Here is a 17,174-nt window from a genome sequence, read left to right as displayed (position 1 = left end):
GATGCTAAGCGTCTGTATAGGGTGCCGCCATTTTTACGCCCCCGTCACGTGCTAGGGGTGAGGCCGGTATGGACGCTAGGTCCTTGGCCAACCCCAGCACGTAATGGGGGCGGCGCAAAGGCCCGTGCGGAACGGGCCTAAGTTAGGCCCCATACAGACAGGCCAAAATAAAGCTGCTTCGGGTCACTTGGGAAGTATGCTGTTTAAATGATGCATGCATCCTAAGAGTCAGGAAGCCGCACCAAAGCCACGATCCAGTCCTAAGGACTGGAGTGCAGCTTTGGCACAGCTTCTGGACTCTTAGGATGCATTTATCATTTAAACAGCATACCTCCCAAGTGACCTGAAGCAGCTTTATTTATTTTGGCCTGTCTGTATGGAGCCTTACATTTTGCTACATTCCACAACAGCCCCACTGTTGTTCTAACAGAATGCTTTATGTAATACACTCGTTCCTCCACATTTTCAACTTTGACCTTTGTGGATTTAGTTAGTCACATATTTTATTAATATGTTCTCTCTAGGATTATCTAGGTCATCCAGCCCAATTCTGTGTTCAACTTTAATCAAAAGTCGCACTGAAGGACCTAGAGGTTCCTATAGAGATCACTCCACTAGGCATTTGTATATCCTCCATCACAGTTATATGGTCAATGTCTGGCAGATGTTTACTATAGAGTTGCACTGGAGGACCTAAAGTTTCCTAGAGAGGAATCTCCGGTAAAAAACATGTGTTTTTGTTATTTACGGTTGTTCCACATTCACGGGGGTCCTGTGCCCCAATCCAAGTGAATGAGGAGGGATGAGTCTATTGCTATTTTGCTATAGCCTGCTGTGTTAAGGATTTAACCTGCAAATTCTGAGATATAGGGTCCATCACAGAAAAATAGTAACAAAAATAGTGTTTGTAGAGCCCAAAAGGTATTCTACTGCTAACATGAGAGGAGCTACCATCTTTTAGCCTAAATCATCACCTTTTGCATTCGGACTTCCTGAAATGCAACTGTAAATATACTTATCCCTGGGCCTAAAATGGTTTGTGCACCAGTCCTATTAAATTCAGGTGAGAGTTTTTTCCTTAAGAAGGAACACAGCCTTCTTGGAAAAGCTACTTGCTTCTGAAAAGCATTTTTAAGAACAATGGGTAAACATCTGATCAAGTACAAAGACCAGCAGCCACAATGCTGAAGCATTGCTTTCTCATAGTTAGATAAAATGGGTGCTATATTTACACATGATATTTAACAGTGTACAGTATAATATACATTTACCAGTCTCACAATATATGTAATAATGGGGGGAAAATGAAACAATTCTTTACTGCACCATCTTTCTTTAAAAAGGCACACTCCCAGCTGCTGAAAAATAACAGGACATCAGAAGAACTTTGCTGGAAGTTGTGCAGTGACAAATGTGCAGCCAGTACAAATTTTGTTGTTAGTATCATTGTGTTGTTTTTAATGCTGTTTTTAATTGATTTTATTGGAATGTTTTTATATATAATTGTTCGCCGCTTTGATCAAAATTTTGGAAAAGCAGGTTACAAATAAACTATATTATTATTATTATTATTATTATTATTATTATTATTATTATTATTATATTAAAACCCTGTTGATCAAATGTCAAGGGAATAAATCAAATTCCCATTCTCTCTGCTGAACATCTTATTCATGATTTTTTAAAAAGAACTCTATGGCTTCAGGAAAATCCACAATGGCAGTAAACACACTTTTCTGTCAGGTGAATCACAAGCACTTTGCCAGTTCCCTTTGTAGTGAAAGGCTGGTATTCCTATTGCATTCCCAGGTTGAACCTGACTCTTTAAAATTATGGCGGAACAGAGAATGCCATGCTGTGACAGAAAGCTATTCTGTTTCTTCAAACACCTGAATGCAGAAATGATTCCAGTTCCAAAGAAGAGGAAATAGTATGTAAGCTTCTATGCAAACAAGTTATGAGAAAGTATCAAGAAAACATAGCAACTGATTTATTGAGTACTTGATAGTAATCTTTCATAACCTGCACTTACCGAGGCCAAACTCTGCACTGAACCTGAATATTTACTGAAGAGACTTCCATTTGCATTTATATAGGATTGAAATCCTTTTTCTTTGGCTGAACTCAGTGAAAGTGATAGATTCTGTCTGCTGCTGGAACAACTGGATCCTGAAGAGGAAAACAAGTTGATTGAGACCACAATTTTATGCACATCTATTCAGGAGTGAGTTCCACTAAAACTAGTGACACTGCCATGACCATAAATAAGTTTTAATCAAGAAATCCCTATAATTGTCATTGTATTTCAACTGCATTTAAGATGGTAGGAGAACGTGCAAAGAACACAAAAAATTCTCATTGTGAGACCAATTTTATGTTCAAAAAGGCTAGCACTGAAATACAAAGGTTGATGGGATTCTGAGTATGTAAAGTTATGATTAGATCAGATTGTATACTTTGTTGTTGTTGTTGTTGTTGTTGTTGTTGTTAACTGCCCTCAAGTCAATCTTGACCCATGGCGACGCTGCTGATGAGACATCTCCAAGACCCTCTGTCCTCCATTGCTCTGCTCAACTCCTGTAAACTCATACTCGTGATCGCTTTAATAGAGTCCATCCATCTTGCATGCAGGCTTCCTCTCTTTCTACTTCCCTCCACCTTTCCGAGCATTACTGTTTTTACCAATGATTCATGCTTCCTCATGATGTGTCCAAAGTACCACAACCTGAGTTTTGTCATCTTGGCTTTTAGGGAGATTTCTGGCTTGATCTGCTCCAGGACCCATTTATTTGTCTTTTTGGATGCCCATAGAATCCTTAGCACTCCTCCAGCATCATAAATCGAATGAGTTGATTTTCCTCCTTTCTTCCTTCTTAACTGTCCAGCTCTCAGATTCATACATGGCAATAGGGAATACAATGGCTTGTACGATTCTAACGTTTGTGCTCAGTTGTACATCCTTGCATTTTAGGATTTCTCAAGTTCTTTCATAGCTGTCCTTCCCATTCTTAATCTTCTTCTGATTTTCCTGACTGCAATCTCCATTTCTATCAATGTTTGATCCCGGGTTTGAGAATTCTTTTACTATTTCTATTTCTTTGTTGTCTAATTCAAATTTGTATAGGTTCTCTGTGGTCATTATTTTTCTTTTCTTTACGTTCAACTTGCCTTTGCACTTTCTTTCTTGATCTTTCTCAGTAGTTGTTCCAGGTCTTTGAGGTTTTCTGCTAGTATTATGGTGTTATCTGCCTATCTCAGATTGTTGCTATTCCTTCCTCCTATTTTCACTCCTCCTTCTTCTGTGTCTAAGCCTGCTTTTCTTACAATATGTTCTGCATATAAATTAAACAGGTGGGTGATAAGATGCAGCCTTGTCTGACTCCTTTGCCAATTGGGAACCATTCTGTTTCCCCATGTTCTGTTCTGACAATAGCCTCTTATCTTGAGTACAGATTCCTCATCAAGACTATCAAGGCACTCCCATGTCTTTAAGGATGTTCCATAGCCTTTCATGACCTATCCAGTTAAAAGCTTTGCTACTGTCTATAAAGCACATGCTGATTTTCTTTTGGAAGGTTCACTCCACTACTCATCATATGTTTGCAATGTGGTCCCTAGTGCATTTTCCTTTCCTGGACCTCTGGGATTTCTCTCTCCATGTATGGTTGGAGTCTATGCTGTAGAAGTTTGAGCATAGTATAGTATCCTACTGACAAATATATCTGAGTGGAGGACCATGCTGAAGATGGAGGGGAATAGTAACAGTCCAGGGTCTAAGTTTGAGGTTTGTATCCCATGGCCATACCTTCTGGAATTGTAATCCCAAACCCACAATAGGATCTATTTGACCTGGCAGCTGCTTATTGTTAGCACAGAGTGCAGTATGTGCTGGCAACCATACTTTGCAGTCATTCTAATAAAATTCAGGTAAATTCTCCCTCTCTTTTTAAAAGTCAGTAATACGTTGTTTCTAAATATTTATACCCCTATTTTCCACCAAAAAGTCACTCAAACCCATTCACAATTTTATCCCACTCTTAACAGTTTCTTCAGCTAAACCTGCTGTCATGTAATTTCTAAGGTGTTTAATAGATTCTTGTGCATCCTTATGTAGAAGTAAGTCCTATGCAACCTGCTCTCAGATAAGCATGTAACATATCTCAGGTATTTAGAACACCACAGGTTTAGGATATTTCTTTTCCACAGATATTTCACCTACCTTTGTCTGATGAAGATGTTTTCATGTGGTCTAATACCAAATGACTTGGTTCCCATGGAGATACTTTCCTGGACTTCTTCCCACGTTTTCTTTTGAAGTGATGAGCAAGAAATAACACAGACACTGCACTCACTGTGGTTATTACAAATAACTTCTTTAGACTTGGTGAGAGTTTAATCTGGAAAAAAAATTGAAAAAGGAAGTTATAACACATATTTCAGAAAGAATAAATTATTTTATGCATACTTTTAAAATTCATACTGGAAATATGACTCCCACATACAGTCTATTTTAAATAAAACTTCGGTTTTGGAAAAGTACAAAGAAATTTTAAAATCATATACAGTGGTCCCTTTGTATACGCAGGGGATCCATTCTGGACACACACACACACGCACACACATATGTGAAAAACCGTGGGACCTCAAGTCACATTGATTTTAATGGTGGTGCGCTCCCATGCATGGCACATGCGTCATTTTGTCCCCCTGAGCTTGCTGTCTGTGTAAACTCAAGTCTACAGATGGCAAGCCTGTGGATAGCATGGGCAGACTGGATATGGCTAGAAAACAATGGGGCCGAACATACAGCCTGGAAAAGCTGGCTTCCAGGTGGCTTGGGAGCATGGCGTTTTGACGGCACATGCCCCAAGACACCAGAAAGACACCCAGCCAACCAGACAGTGCAGCTTCAAGCTGCTCTGGGGTGTATGGCGCTTTGACGATACATGCCCCCAGAGCACCCAGAAGCCATCCAGGGTTGTGCCGGGGCCACCTAAAGCAGTCCTTTACTAACCCAAATAGGAGAAGATCTTTTTTCAATTTTGGCATACTTTACACATGTGAAGAAGGCGGCCTACAAATTGTATACCATCATATTTAACTGTCTGTCTCCAAAAGACCAACTAAGGTACCCTTCAGGGTATTACTAGAAGCAGCACTACAAAAAAAGAATGTATGTTATCACTGTCAAACCCTGATGTTCTTCACATTGTGCAGGCAGGTTGATGCAGCTGTTTTATTCTGCAAGCACCAGTCTAACAATTATATTTTGTCATTTTGCCATTGAAATCCACAAACACCTGGACAATTTCAACAGGAAAGAGGAAACCCTTAAAGTAAACAAGGTTTGACTACCAGTCCTGAAAGATAGCAAGATAAAGACTCAACAAATGCAAATGAGAACTCTCCCAGCAGACAATGAGCACTATCAAGCAGACATTAATCCTCTTGTGCAGACCCTCACACCCTGCATTAGCAACAAACAATATACATGCAAATCACTCCTGCCTTTCCAGGTCACACAATATATATAGACAAGTCCTTTCCAGGCAAACATTCTCTGAAGATGCCAGCCACAGATGCTAGCAGGAAGAAACTCTGCTAGAACATGGCCACATAGCCCGAAAAACCTACAAAAAAACTATGGATGCCGGCCACGAAAGCCTTCAACTTCACATATTTTGTCATTATTTACCTACATATCCAGCTGCAATCCTTGCATTATTATAAATATGTATTATAGCAGAAACATCTTAGCCTGTGCACCCTGTGATATGTAAGCATTATGTATCTATTAGGATAGAATCTTCACTGATATTTCATTGCAATTTCTAATTCCTACACCTACATTTGCTTTTCTCAATAGATCCAAAAACACAGGTAAATCTTTGGCTCTTTCCATACGTGTTCTCTTGCTCAACAGGTGACAATGGAGAAAGGGTACATGGGCTATGTTAATCACAGGGAAGAGGCAGTGTTTTCCAAAAGCATAGCAGTATGCATTCACTCAACTGCTATATTTGCTGATCTCTGGATTAAGATTCTTCTTGCATAAACAAACTGGCTAAAATACATTTCCAACCTCTTCAGTTGCTTCCTTGAATGACATGCAGCCACCCTTGCACAGCATTTTATTTCTGCACATGGTTTGCCTATTGCTGGATAATGTGCATATATCACCTACATGTTCTGTTTGCACATTCACAGTCACACTCCTAATATGTGTGTATGAATACATTGATATTTAAACTACCAATTCATATTATATACACCTGTATATTTATTCTTTTGTCTCATGAGATGAGCAGAAAATGCTTGCCCAAATTATTTCACTCCTTATACAAATGCTCATTGAGGCAAATGAAATAAAAGCCTCAGACTGGAGAACATTAACACTAATGCTGCTAAATTCTGCCCACTTCAGACCAATACTCACGTGTTGGTTATTTATTCAACAGTAATGTGGCTAAATTCAACGACTACTAATAACCACGTCAAGTCAGTATTTGAGTGCAGCCATATTCCAAGCAGTCCGGGCTCCACCCTAGCCTGCTTTAGTTACAGATATCACACATGCCCACCCTTCCACATAACTGCCTTATTTTCTGCCTTTTCCCATTTCACAGTTCATAAAAAATAATGACATGCCAACACCACTATATTCCCTTTTTAAATTATTGCATAAACAAACAACAGCACTGAAAAACAAAAAACACTGCTAGATGTACAGAGATAGAACAGAAACCCTGCCCAAAGCATTTCGTACTATGAAATAAAGGGTGTGGCTCCTATCACATTATAAAATACAGAATGCTTCGTTTTTACAACGATCATGACTGACAGTCCAAAATTTGACTTACAAACTATTTTAGACATAATATGCAATAGATGACATAAGATACTGTTACATGATGAAGAGTAAACATTATCAGGTCAGTCTTCAGAAAGCACTACAAAAAAAGATGAAGGTATGCAATAGTTACCTGGGTTAGAGAATTATACCAGGAAAGGGGAAGCTCAAATACTTTCAAAGCCGCTGTCTTCAAAGAAAATTGGGTCTCACCAGCAGCGTCTTCTGACATGGCTCCTTCTTTCCCACAGCATCATTAAGAGATGCTAAGTCAAAATATTGGCATGTGATGCTGAAGAGAGTCTGCCAATGAGAGACAGATAATGGATTATACACCTTATGCCTTGAGAAGTTCTTTCAGTTGCTTTCCATAGTTTAAAAATCTTCTGTCCAGAATTTAAAGGGCACAAAGAAGGATGAATGTTTGCAGTGGATAATGCGGAAAAGGCACCAGATGGACATCCTTTCTAGTTTTACTGTGAGAGGAACAGGGCTGCAATCAAGTTTCTATTTACTATGGAGTAGGCTCCACTGAACGCATGATTAGGATGTACTTTTGAATACATATACAGGAATTGCACTGTAAAGTACCAAGGAATAGCTGGCTCTCAAAAGTAGAAAAATCATGGAATGTTTCCCAAGGATTAGTTTCCAAAGCTCTGCCTTCACCCTCATTTTTGGAAAAGATGTAAAATGCTATGTACGTCAATAGAACAGATTATTAATGAAAATGACCATTCTTTTGTGGCTGACCTGAGCTACCTCCAAATATTTGTGAAATGGTAGAAAAACTATTACACATAAGACTATTAAAATGCACAAAGGAGCTTTAATAGTCACAACAGCTTTACATACCATCAAAACATGCAAAGAGGAATGCGAGGAAATAATCTTTCTCTAAGCGGGAAAGAATTTATATTTTTTTATTGTAATATACAGAATTTATATTTTTTTATTTTAATATACAGTATTTATATTTTAAAAACTTTAAATGCTTTACATTTGCAGGTACCCTTTCTTTCACTCCTAAAAAATATTTAGATGGTTGCCAGCAGCTTTTTCCATTCTTCATGTACTACAGAAAGAACTATGTGTGGCAGTTGTCCAAGACACATTCTTTCCAGATTCTTACTATGCTTACTATTCTTGATCTGCACAAAGGTTGAAATTAAAGGGCAGGGAAGGCAGAAATGAAAGAGCACACAGTTTTTTCAGCTTAACACTGGGAGACCTACTACAATCCAACTGGAAATTTACAAACCCAGAAACCTGCAGGGGACTGAAGAAGTTGTACCTCTAGCTTTCAGGACTGCAGTGGAAAGCAGATGACATTACAATATTTATGGAGCAGTGGGTGGGTAACACATACAAAACAAAAGAGTTTCTAAAGAATCTTGTGGTTACAACAGTTTAGCTAGACACCAACATCCCTTATTTCAAAGATCTTGGTGTTTAATCCTGCATGTTCTTTGGGAAACCAGGATGCTCACATATTGGATGGCAAGGGTTTAGATCAGAGGTGATCATCTCACAGTCTGGTCTATGAGCTTCATTAGCTCCAGAAGTCCATACAAGATAATGGATGTGCCTGTATTACAGTCCAAAAAGAAAGAAGGAAGGAAGGAAGGGAAGAAAAAGAAAGGAAGGAAGGACGTTGCAACCTGGATAGGGAGATCACAAGATTTTGATATAAAAACCCACCCATGTATTCTTGCTTCCCCCACTTGCTAAGCCTGGGACTTAGGGGAAGGTTTGCAGCCTGTCACCTGCTGAAAATATTAGCAATGCCTCTCTCTCCTTAGGGGCTGAAGGGCTATCATATTTCCCCCTCACTAAAAAAGGGGGTGAGCCCTGGAGGCTTCCCAGCATTACCTCTCAGGTGTCTCAGCTGTGAGAAGCAGCCTCCTCCAGGGCCTCCCCAGTCCTCCCTTTGCAGCAGCTACTGTTGCAGCAGCAGCAGCTGCTAAAATGAAGCCAGGGAAACCACAGAGAGAGGAAAAATATAGAACACTGCATCTTTCCTGGGTCGATTATAGAGACCTTACACCAATCTGAGGGGTGGCACTGGCAGCCCATGTCTCACTCCTCAGCAAAATGCCTCATTTGAGTGATTGCTTTGTGGTGCAGCCAGGGGAAGTCATCTACGTTTATTTTGGCTGTAATCTGGGACATGTTTTACAGCTGATATGTTTCTAGAACTCATTTTATTTCTAGAAGGAGGAAAACAGAGACTACCAAACATGCTCTGAAACATTTTTCAGCAAAATCAGCAATGGGTTTTATGGCACTTGGAACTCTCACAGGTTTTGTTTTATTTAACCTTATTGGACTGTAAAAAGCAGCACGGTGTAGTGGTTTGAGCATTGGACTAGGACACTGGAGACTAGGGTTCGAATCCCACCTCGGCCGTATAAACCCACAGGGTGACTTTGGACAAGGCACACTCTCTCAGCATCAGAGGATGGCAAAGGGAAACCAGCTCTGAACAAAACCTGCAAAGAAAAGCCCATGATAGCTTCGCCAGGAGTCGGAAACAACAATGTGTGGATCCCTGTACAACATCATTACAGGTGGCTATAGTCAATGAAGGAAGCCAGGACCCTGGCTTTGCAAGATCTGAGCAGAGCTGAGTCACCCTTGATGATATCTCATTCATTGTTGTTGTGTGTCTTCAGGTCATGTCTGATTTATGGCAGCCCTAAGGTGAACTTAGGGGGTCTTCTTGGCAGAAATTGTTCATAGAGGTTTTGCCCTTGCCTTCCTCTGAGGATGAGAGAGTGTGACTTATCCAAGGTCACCTGTGGGTTTCTATGGCACAGCAGGGATTTGAACCCAGGTTCTTTAGTGGTATAATCCAACACTCAAACCACCACAATGGCTCCAAGCTTTATTCATTCATAGGAGTTTATCACAAGGGGAAAATTAGAAGCTTAAACGGGTAGGAACCCATGATTGTCCAGCATATTAGGCACAAATGCGTGAATGGTTTTCACATGACGCTGTGTATAAATTGCATAGAATCCAACAAGAAAGTGGCAAATACCCATTTTGGGGGGAAATATCGTGAATTCGTTTCATTTTCATTCACGAATTTGCTTTTTTGCACCATTGCTGTAATGTGAAAGCTACTTGTAGTTTGTTCACGGGATCCTCCCTATTTTTGTGTTTGTTGCCAGATTTCCCATGGTTCTTTGGGGCAAGTTTACTTCCAGTGCTGTGGGGCAAGACTGGGCAATACTGTAATATTGCTTGTAAAGCTCCTAAAATAAGTACCCACCTTTCTTCGTAGCCAGAGCTCTTAGAACAAACAGCTGATGCAAAGGCAGAGAGAGAAAGAGAGAGGAGAATGAATGCATGCTTGCCTCCTGGTCTGAATCCCTGCATGCTCCTCTCTCTCGCTCCTGCTTCAGCCCTCCCTTCTAACCAGAGCACAGCAAGCCCTACTGTCCCCTTTCAGGGATTTTGGACTACAGTTCCCAGAATCCCAGGCTATTGTCCAACATGGCTGAGGCTTCTGGGAGCTGAAGTCCAAAATCCCATAAAGGGGATAATTTGGGGATCACTTCAGCCTTCCCTCTGAGCCAGAGCTCTTAAAGAAACAGCTACTGAGGGAAAGCAGGGACACACACACACACAGAGATTTGTCACGGTTTACGTCTCAAAATCATTTGCACATTTGACCCCTTTAAGGGATTTTGGACTTCAGCTCCCAGAAGCCTCAGCCATGTTGGCCAATAGCCTGGGATTCTGGGATCTGTAGTCCACAATCCCTTAAAGGGGGACAGTTTGGGGATCTCTGCGGCTGAAGCAGGAGAGGCACAGATACACAGAGGAGCGTTCGTTCCCTCCCTCTCCTCTGTCTCTCTCTTTGTTTTAAGAGCTCTGGCTACGAAGGGGACTTGTTTTCTTCCTGGACAGAAAATAAAAGCATAAAAACACTTATAGAGCTTTCAACTCATGCTCCTTAGTCCTGCTCAAAGTGGAGGACTAGTGGGCAGTCCTCCTGGACAGAAAATAAAAGCTTAAACACAGTCATAGGACTATAAAGTCATGCTTCTTAGTCATGCTCAAAACGGAGGACATTTTAAAATGCAAGAAGGTTGAAATGGAGGACTCGTCCTGGAAAAGGAGGACGTCTGGGGGGGGTCACACTGTGTTAACGTCTATATAGGCCACTTCTTTGCTGAAGAAGAAGAAGAAAACCAGAAAATAATCTTCTGAGGTCAAAATAGATTTTATTTAACAAAAGAGCAACTGAGGTGCATGAACTTGTCTTTTTGAGAGAACCCAAATGGTCACGTTGTATGGGCCACTCTTACAATTACTATCTCTACATCCCGTTTCTAGTGGGGGGGAAGGACACGTGAGCCTCCATCTTTGTTAAGGGCAAATCATAAGAATGAACAATTTCTACTCCAGGCATGTCTATGGGATTGAAGCCAGAGCCGCCATTTTTTGTGCGGGCCAATTAATCCAACGGCTTTGGCTTCCTTGCGCAGGCGCAGTGGAGAGCGGGGCAATGAGGGCAGGCGAGGAAGGAAAGAAGGAAGGAAGTGGGCGTGGCCTCCCCTCTTCTTCGTCCTCCATCTCAGGATGGCCTCGGCTGTGCTCAGAGTCCCCGGATGAGCCTGAGAGGAGGCAGGTGAGCAGAAGCAGGAGGAGGTGGCTGTGGGTCATGGCTGGGGAGGTGGCTGCGTAGGGAAGGAGGACCAAGCCCTCTGAGCCCCTTTGGCTCAGAAATGGGTCCCCTGCTTTCTTAGGGTTGCTCTGCACTGGGTTATAGTCCGAACTGCAGCCCTGGGGATAGGAATATGTCTTGCCTCTTAAGAAATATTATTAAATATTATTTTAAAAAATTTTATTAAAATTTTACTTATTTTAATAAATACTATTAAATAATAATTATTTATTCTAATTATTTATTTTAATAAACTATTTATTTATTTATAATAATTAATATTAAGTAATATTATTTATTCAAATATCATTTATTTTAATAAATAATATTAATTATTTAAATATTATTTTAACATGATATTAAATATTATTTATTCAAATATTAATTATTTTTAATAAATGATATTATTTATTCAAATATTTATTTTAATAAATAATATTGTTTATTCAAATATTTATTTTTAATAAATAATATTATTTATTCAAATATTAATTATTTTTAATAAACATATTAAATAATATTATTTATTTAAATATTGTTTATTTTTAAAATATGATTTTATTTTTATGGCTTCCCTGTCATGGCAGGTTTTCTTCAAAGGGCTTCCCCCCCATTTGCCTTCCTCTGAGGCTGGGTTCTGGGTGACATTGAGCCGTAAGTCACATTCTCTCAGCCTCAGGGGAAAGTCTTAATTCTTGGGAGTATTAAACCCCATTGAGTGGCCTTGGGGCATAAGTCAGACTCTCTCAGCCACAAAATGGCAAACCTCCTCTGAACAAACCTGAACTTGGAGGAAGGCACACAGCAAGAAAAGAGGCTGAGTTCAAAGACTTCATAGCAATGAAAGGTATAGTGTAGGACAGAAAGTATAGAAGTATAGTGTCTAGTTCAAAGGGAGTAATAGTGCCACTGTATTCTGCTCTGTTCAGGCTGCAGCTGCAATATTGTGTCCAGTTCTGGGCACCACAATTTTAAAAGGATGTTGAGATTAGAAACTGGAGTGTGACCAAAGGAGGGAGACTAAAATGGCGAAGGGTCTGGAAACCATGCCCTATGAGGAACGCCTTAGGGAGCTGGGGATGTTTAGCCTGGAGAAGAGAAAGTTAAGAGGTGATATGATAGCCCTGTTTAAGTATCTGAAGGGATGTCATATTGAGGAGGGAGCAAGCTTGTTTTCTGCTGCTCCAGAGACTAGGACCTAGAGCAATGGATGCAAACGGCAGGAAAAGAGATTCCACCTCAACATTAGGAGGAACTTCCTGACAGTTAGGGCTGTTCGACAGTGGATGCTTTGATTGAGATTTCCTGCATGGCTGGGGGTTGGACTGAATGGCCCTTGTGGTCTCTTCCAACTCTATGAATCTGTGATTCTATGAATGTTCCTCTGTAAGAATCAGTGTGGGAAAGAGACCCCCCCCCCCCTTTGGAGTATTAAAGCCCACAGAGCGACCTATAAATAATAATAATATTATTATTTATTTATTTATATCCCACTTCTTTGTACAAGCAATCGGCATGGCTTACATAAAATTCCAACAATACCTTGAATGTAACCCACATTTCCCTCCCCTCCCCCTTAAAATAACAAATAAGTAACAGTTAAAATAATATGTAAATAGATCACAATTTAAAAAAAAACAACTCATGAATTTATATTAATAGGCCAGTCACATTCTCTCAGCCTCAGAATGGGAAAGAGATCCTTTGCAGCACCTTTGAGACTGGCTGAAAGAGAGAGGTTGGCAGCAGCATGAGCTTTTGTGGATTTGAGCCTCGGTGGAGTGGAAAGCCCAGGGGCAGAGCTATATCAGTCATTTGTGTGTGAGAGAGTGTCAACTCAGATTCAAAACCTTGTGGGTGTGGAAATGGGGTGACAAGTCCAGGTTTAACAGTGGTTGTGAGTGGGCAAAGTCAGCAAGGAAGGTATTGCCTGCAGGTAAGGAGAGCAGAAGAGAGTGGGAAACAGAGGACCCCAGTGCTTCTGAGGAAGTAGTCTGAAGTCTATGAAAGCTCATGCTGCCAACTTCTTTCTTTCAGTTAGTCTCAAAGGTGCTGCAAGAGCTCTTTCCACTGGAAAGGCTGAGAGAGTGTGACTTAGAGGGTTTTTAATGCTCCATTGGGGATTTGAACCCACGTCTCTGGAGTCGTAGTTCAGCACTCAGAGCACTACGCCAAGCTGATCCTCGGTGTGTAGTGTGTTCCTTGCTTAAGGAAAACCCTGTGAGGTTCATTGTGTTGCCCAAAGGTGACTTGATTCTATGATTCTATGACTTGAAGGCACACACACAGCCTGGAGAAGAATCATAGACTCATAGAGATGGTTAAGAGGTGATATGATAGCCATGTTTAAATATTTGAAGAGGTGTCATGTTGAGGATGGAGCAAGCTTGTTCTCTGCAGTTCCAGAGACTAGGACCTGGAGTGATGGATTAGTGCTACAGGAAAAGAGATTCCAGTTCAACATCAGGAAGAACCACTTGACAGTAAGGGCTGTTCAACAGTGGAACACACTCCCTGGGAGAGTGCTGGAGTCTCCTTCTTTGGAGGTCTTTAAACCTATTGGGAGTGCTTTGGTTGAAAGTTCCTGCATGGCAGAAGATTGGATGGGATGGCCCTTGAGGTCTCTTCCAACTCTATGATTCTATGACACGTACACAGAGTGTAAATATATCCAGGGATAGCTGTTTTGGCCATATAGCAAAGTACAATAACATCCAGAATCCACAAAACAATGATACCTTTATTCAGACAACCAACATACATAAAATAGGAAATACAGTAAGGTATTGTTGAGGGGTTGTGGTCTTCGTGGTTGACTTATATTTCCCTCCCACCCTTTGGGGCATTTTGATGTTTTTATTTACCCTCTGTTGATGGTGAGGCTATTTTTTCTTTTCTCTTCTAGAGAGAACCATACAACAAGTGCTAAGTACTGAGAATGCTGCAAGGAGTCAGGCACAGTGATGAGGAATGCATCTGAGAACATGCAGATTGCCTTTTTCAAGGCTAGTCCTCTGCATTGCTAATAAGGGTTCACAGGACAAAAATGTCCAAACTGGCTCCAGTCTGGGCATTTAACTTGGCCTTGGGAGGATTGTATAGCTTGGTGTTATTAAGTAACCGTTCCCTTTAAGAGGCAGCATGTTGTTGTGTTGTTTGATAGATGTTGTGTTGTTTGATAGATGAAGGCTAGCGGTACCCTTGATTGACAATGTACAGTTAAGAGCAAGACCACTTGCCAGAGTGAAACTTAAAGAGAACAAAAATGGGGGTCTAGCTTTACCAAGTAGGACAATTTCAATATTATTTATTTATTTATTTATTTATGGATAGTATTTATACCCCGCCCTTTAGCCCTAAAGGCTCTCAGAGCAGCTTACAATTATTATTTTTAATTAGACGGTTCCCTGCCCTCAGGCTTACAATCTAAAAGACATGACACAAAAGGAGAATGGAATGATGGAGGGAAAGGGGATGAGGTCCAGTGGTTCTTCTCTCCCTCTGAGGCCTGGACGAAGGCAGATGGACTGGAGGAGGGCTCTTCTTCTTCAGGCTAGTGTAAAGTGTGATGTGTGGCCAGCTTAATTTTATGTAGTCTACATTCTACTTACAAAAGCTCTCTGCGAAAGTTATGTGTCCTTTTTCCAATAGCATGCAGGCGGGGGTTCAAAGGAGATATAAAGCAGGTGGGCTTCCCTGCCTTCACCTTTGTCCCATGCACTACTGGCTTTTCTTCCTCCCCCAATGATGCTGCACCTGGCTGATCACCCCTGAGGGAATATAAAACAGGTTGTCCGATAATATCATCTTTTTCCTGTCATAAGGCCTAAGGTAAAGTAAGTTTATATTGGTATGGAAGGGGAGTAAGGCTAGGTAACTGGGACTTCTTTTCATGTATTTATTTATTTATTTATTTATGGTATTTATACCCCGCCCTTCAGCCCTAAAGGCTGTCAGAGTGGCTTTATGTATAACCCCATCAGTCCATATGTTCCAGTTAATAAATAGTTGGGACGACACTTCTGTGCTGCAGAGCATGGTTTGATATACAGGATGGTTAAAATCACCACTGCAGATTGCAGTAGTGCAGGGGCAGCAATTTCTACTGCAAAAAAATCAATCTGCAGAATACACTGCAGAACGGCAGATTCTCAGTCAACCCCCCCCCCTGAAACTGAAGAATGCAGGCAGCATAGAGGATATTTAAGCATTTTGAAAATGTTTCAACTCCTTCTGTTTTAGGGTGCATGTCAAATTTAATAGAATGCAAACTTGCATTCTATTTCTTTAATGACAGTGAGCTCTATTGGGAAAAGAAAGCAGGAAGAATTGGACAGATGCCTTCAGAAAGGTAGAACAGAAGCGTGTTGAGGTGTATCCTGCTCCTTTTTAATTTAGATTCTGTGCCTAACTCATTGACCCTGTACTGCTTTATATACTGTAGTTTTATTTTAGATTGATGGGGAACAGGTGACCAATGTTAAATAATAAAACTGTTTTGTATAAATACCTCTGAACAAACTGTGAATAGAAGGTTTGGCTGAAGAAAAGTGTTCATGTCCGTTTAAAGCAGCCTGTAGAGGATGCCTAAGGAATTATGAATACAGAACATTTGCAGATACTCTCATTCTGAATCTTAACGTCCACCCACCCATTCTGAGAGGATATGGACTTGAAACAGATGGAAAGACAAATGACATTTGCCCAAGAGTGAAAGAGAAGGAGGGGTGAGATGTCGGTGAAGCAGAAGATGGCTTTTTTGATGTAGTATATATTATGTTGCTAGTGTTTAATGGCTGCACTGGTATCTGTAAAGCTACCAAAGACTAAACAGTTTGCAAGGAACATTACTAAACATAATCCAGAAACTGTACTTTATAGAGATAGTGTTTGTACATTACATAGAATCATAGAGTTGAAATGGGTGCACACAGTTCAGTTATAACCTCAAAGAAATCTTTTACAGCATTGCAGATTTACCTATTTTATATTCCTTTAAAATCCTACTTTGAACACGAGAAGAGCATACTGTTGTCAAATTTGTCTCTAATCTAGCATTCTCTTCTCATGGTACCCAGCCAAATGCCTATGGAATTAATCACACGGGAGGAATTTCTCTTAATTTTGAATGAAAAGAAAGTGGGGCCAGAACACATTCACGTGAATTCGCTAGTTCAGCGAATTTACGTGAATTCAAATTGCATTTGAACTGACTTTCCATTGCCCGAAAATAGCTTGCCATTGCCCAAAATTGTGTGTAGTAGTCTATCACGCAATAACATGAAACCCAATGATTGCTCTCGGGTTGACTTCCCATTGCCCGAAATTGTGTGTGGTAGTCTATCGCACAATAACGTTAAACCCCATGATTGTGTTCGGATTGCCATTGGATTATACTTCCAATTTCCCTTGTCTGATAAACTGTTATGTGTAGTCCAAAAGTAAGAGGCAATGTTGTGTAGTGGGTTAAGTGTTGGACTATGACTTCGGATACCAGGTTTTGAATCCCTGCTTGGCCATGGAAACAACTGGGTGATCTTGAGCAAGCCACATTCTTTCAGCCTCAGAGGAAGACAATGGCAAACCCCCTTCCCAAAAAATCTTCCCAAGAAAACCTGGTGATTGAGTTGCCTTATATTCACCATG

At 40.6% G+C, this 17,174-nt stretch overlaps 2 protein-coding genes across 4 annotated transcripts in view; one reads left to right on the top strand and one right to left on the bottom strand.

The window, feature by feature from the left end:
- MIGA1 (mitoguardin 1) overlaps positions 1 to 10,249 on the bottom strand; it is a 52,159-nt gene extending 41,910 nt beyond the window's left edge. For 2 of the 3 annotated variants that reach the window (XM_042464061.1, XM_042464063.1), the window contains exons 1-4: positions 8,723 to 8,824; positions 6,984 to 7,153; positions 4,220 to 4,397; positions 2,033 to 2,169 (exon numbers count right to left, since the gene is read on the bottom strand). In XM_042464061.1, the coding sequence (XP_042319995.1) occupies positions 2,033 to 2,169; positions 4,220 to 4,397; positions 6,984 to 7,082 (414 nt within the window). In that variant the 5' untranslated portion in view covers positions 7,083 to 7,153; positions 8,723 to 8,824. Of the gene's footprint in view, positions 1 to 2,032; positions 2,170 to 4,219; positions 4,398 to 6,983; positions 7,154 to 8,722; positions 8,825 to 10,127 lie in introns of those variants that run through there. The other variant, XM_042464062.1, reaches the window with a different exon arrangement.
- Positions 10,250 to 11,451: 1,202 nt separating this feature from the next.
- Positions 11,452 to 17,174, top strand: part of USP33 (ubiquitin specific peptidase 33) — a 49,911-nt gene continuing 44,188 nt past the window's right edge. Inside the window, 1 exon segment of the mRNA XM_042464246.1 lies at positions 11,452 to 11,492. The gene's annotated coding sequence lies outside the window, so the exon portion shown is untranslated.

The sequence above is a fragment of the Sceloporus undulatus genome, chromosome 4 (assembly GCF_019175285.1).
Source record: "Sceloporus undulatus isolate JIND9_A2432 ecotype Alabama chromosome 4, SceUnd_v1.1, whole genome shotgun sequence".
NCBI lineage: Eukaryota > Metazoa > Chordata > Lepidosauria > Squamata > Phrynosomatidae > Sceloporus > Sceloporus undulatus.
This window is presented reverse-complemented; position numbering and strand designations above follow the sequence as displayed.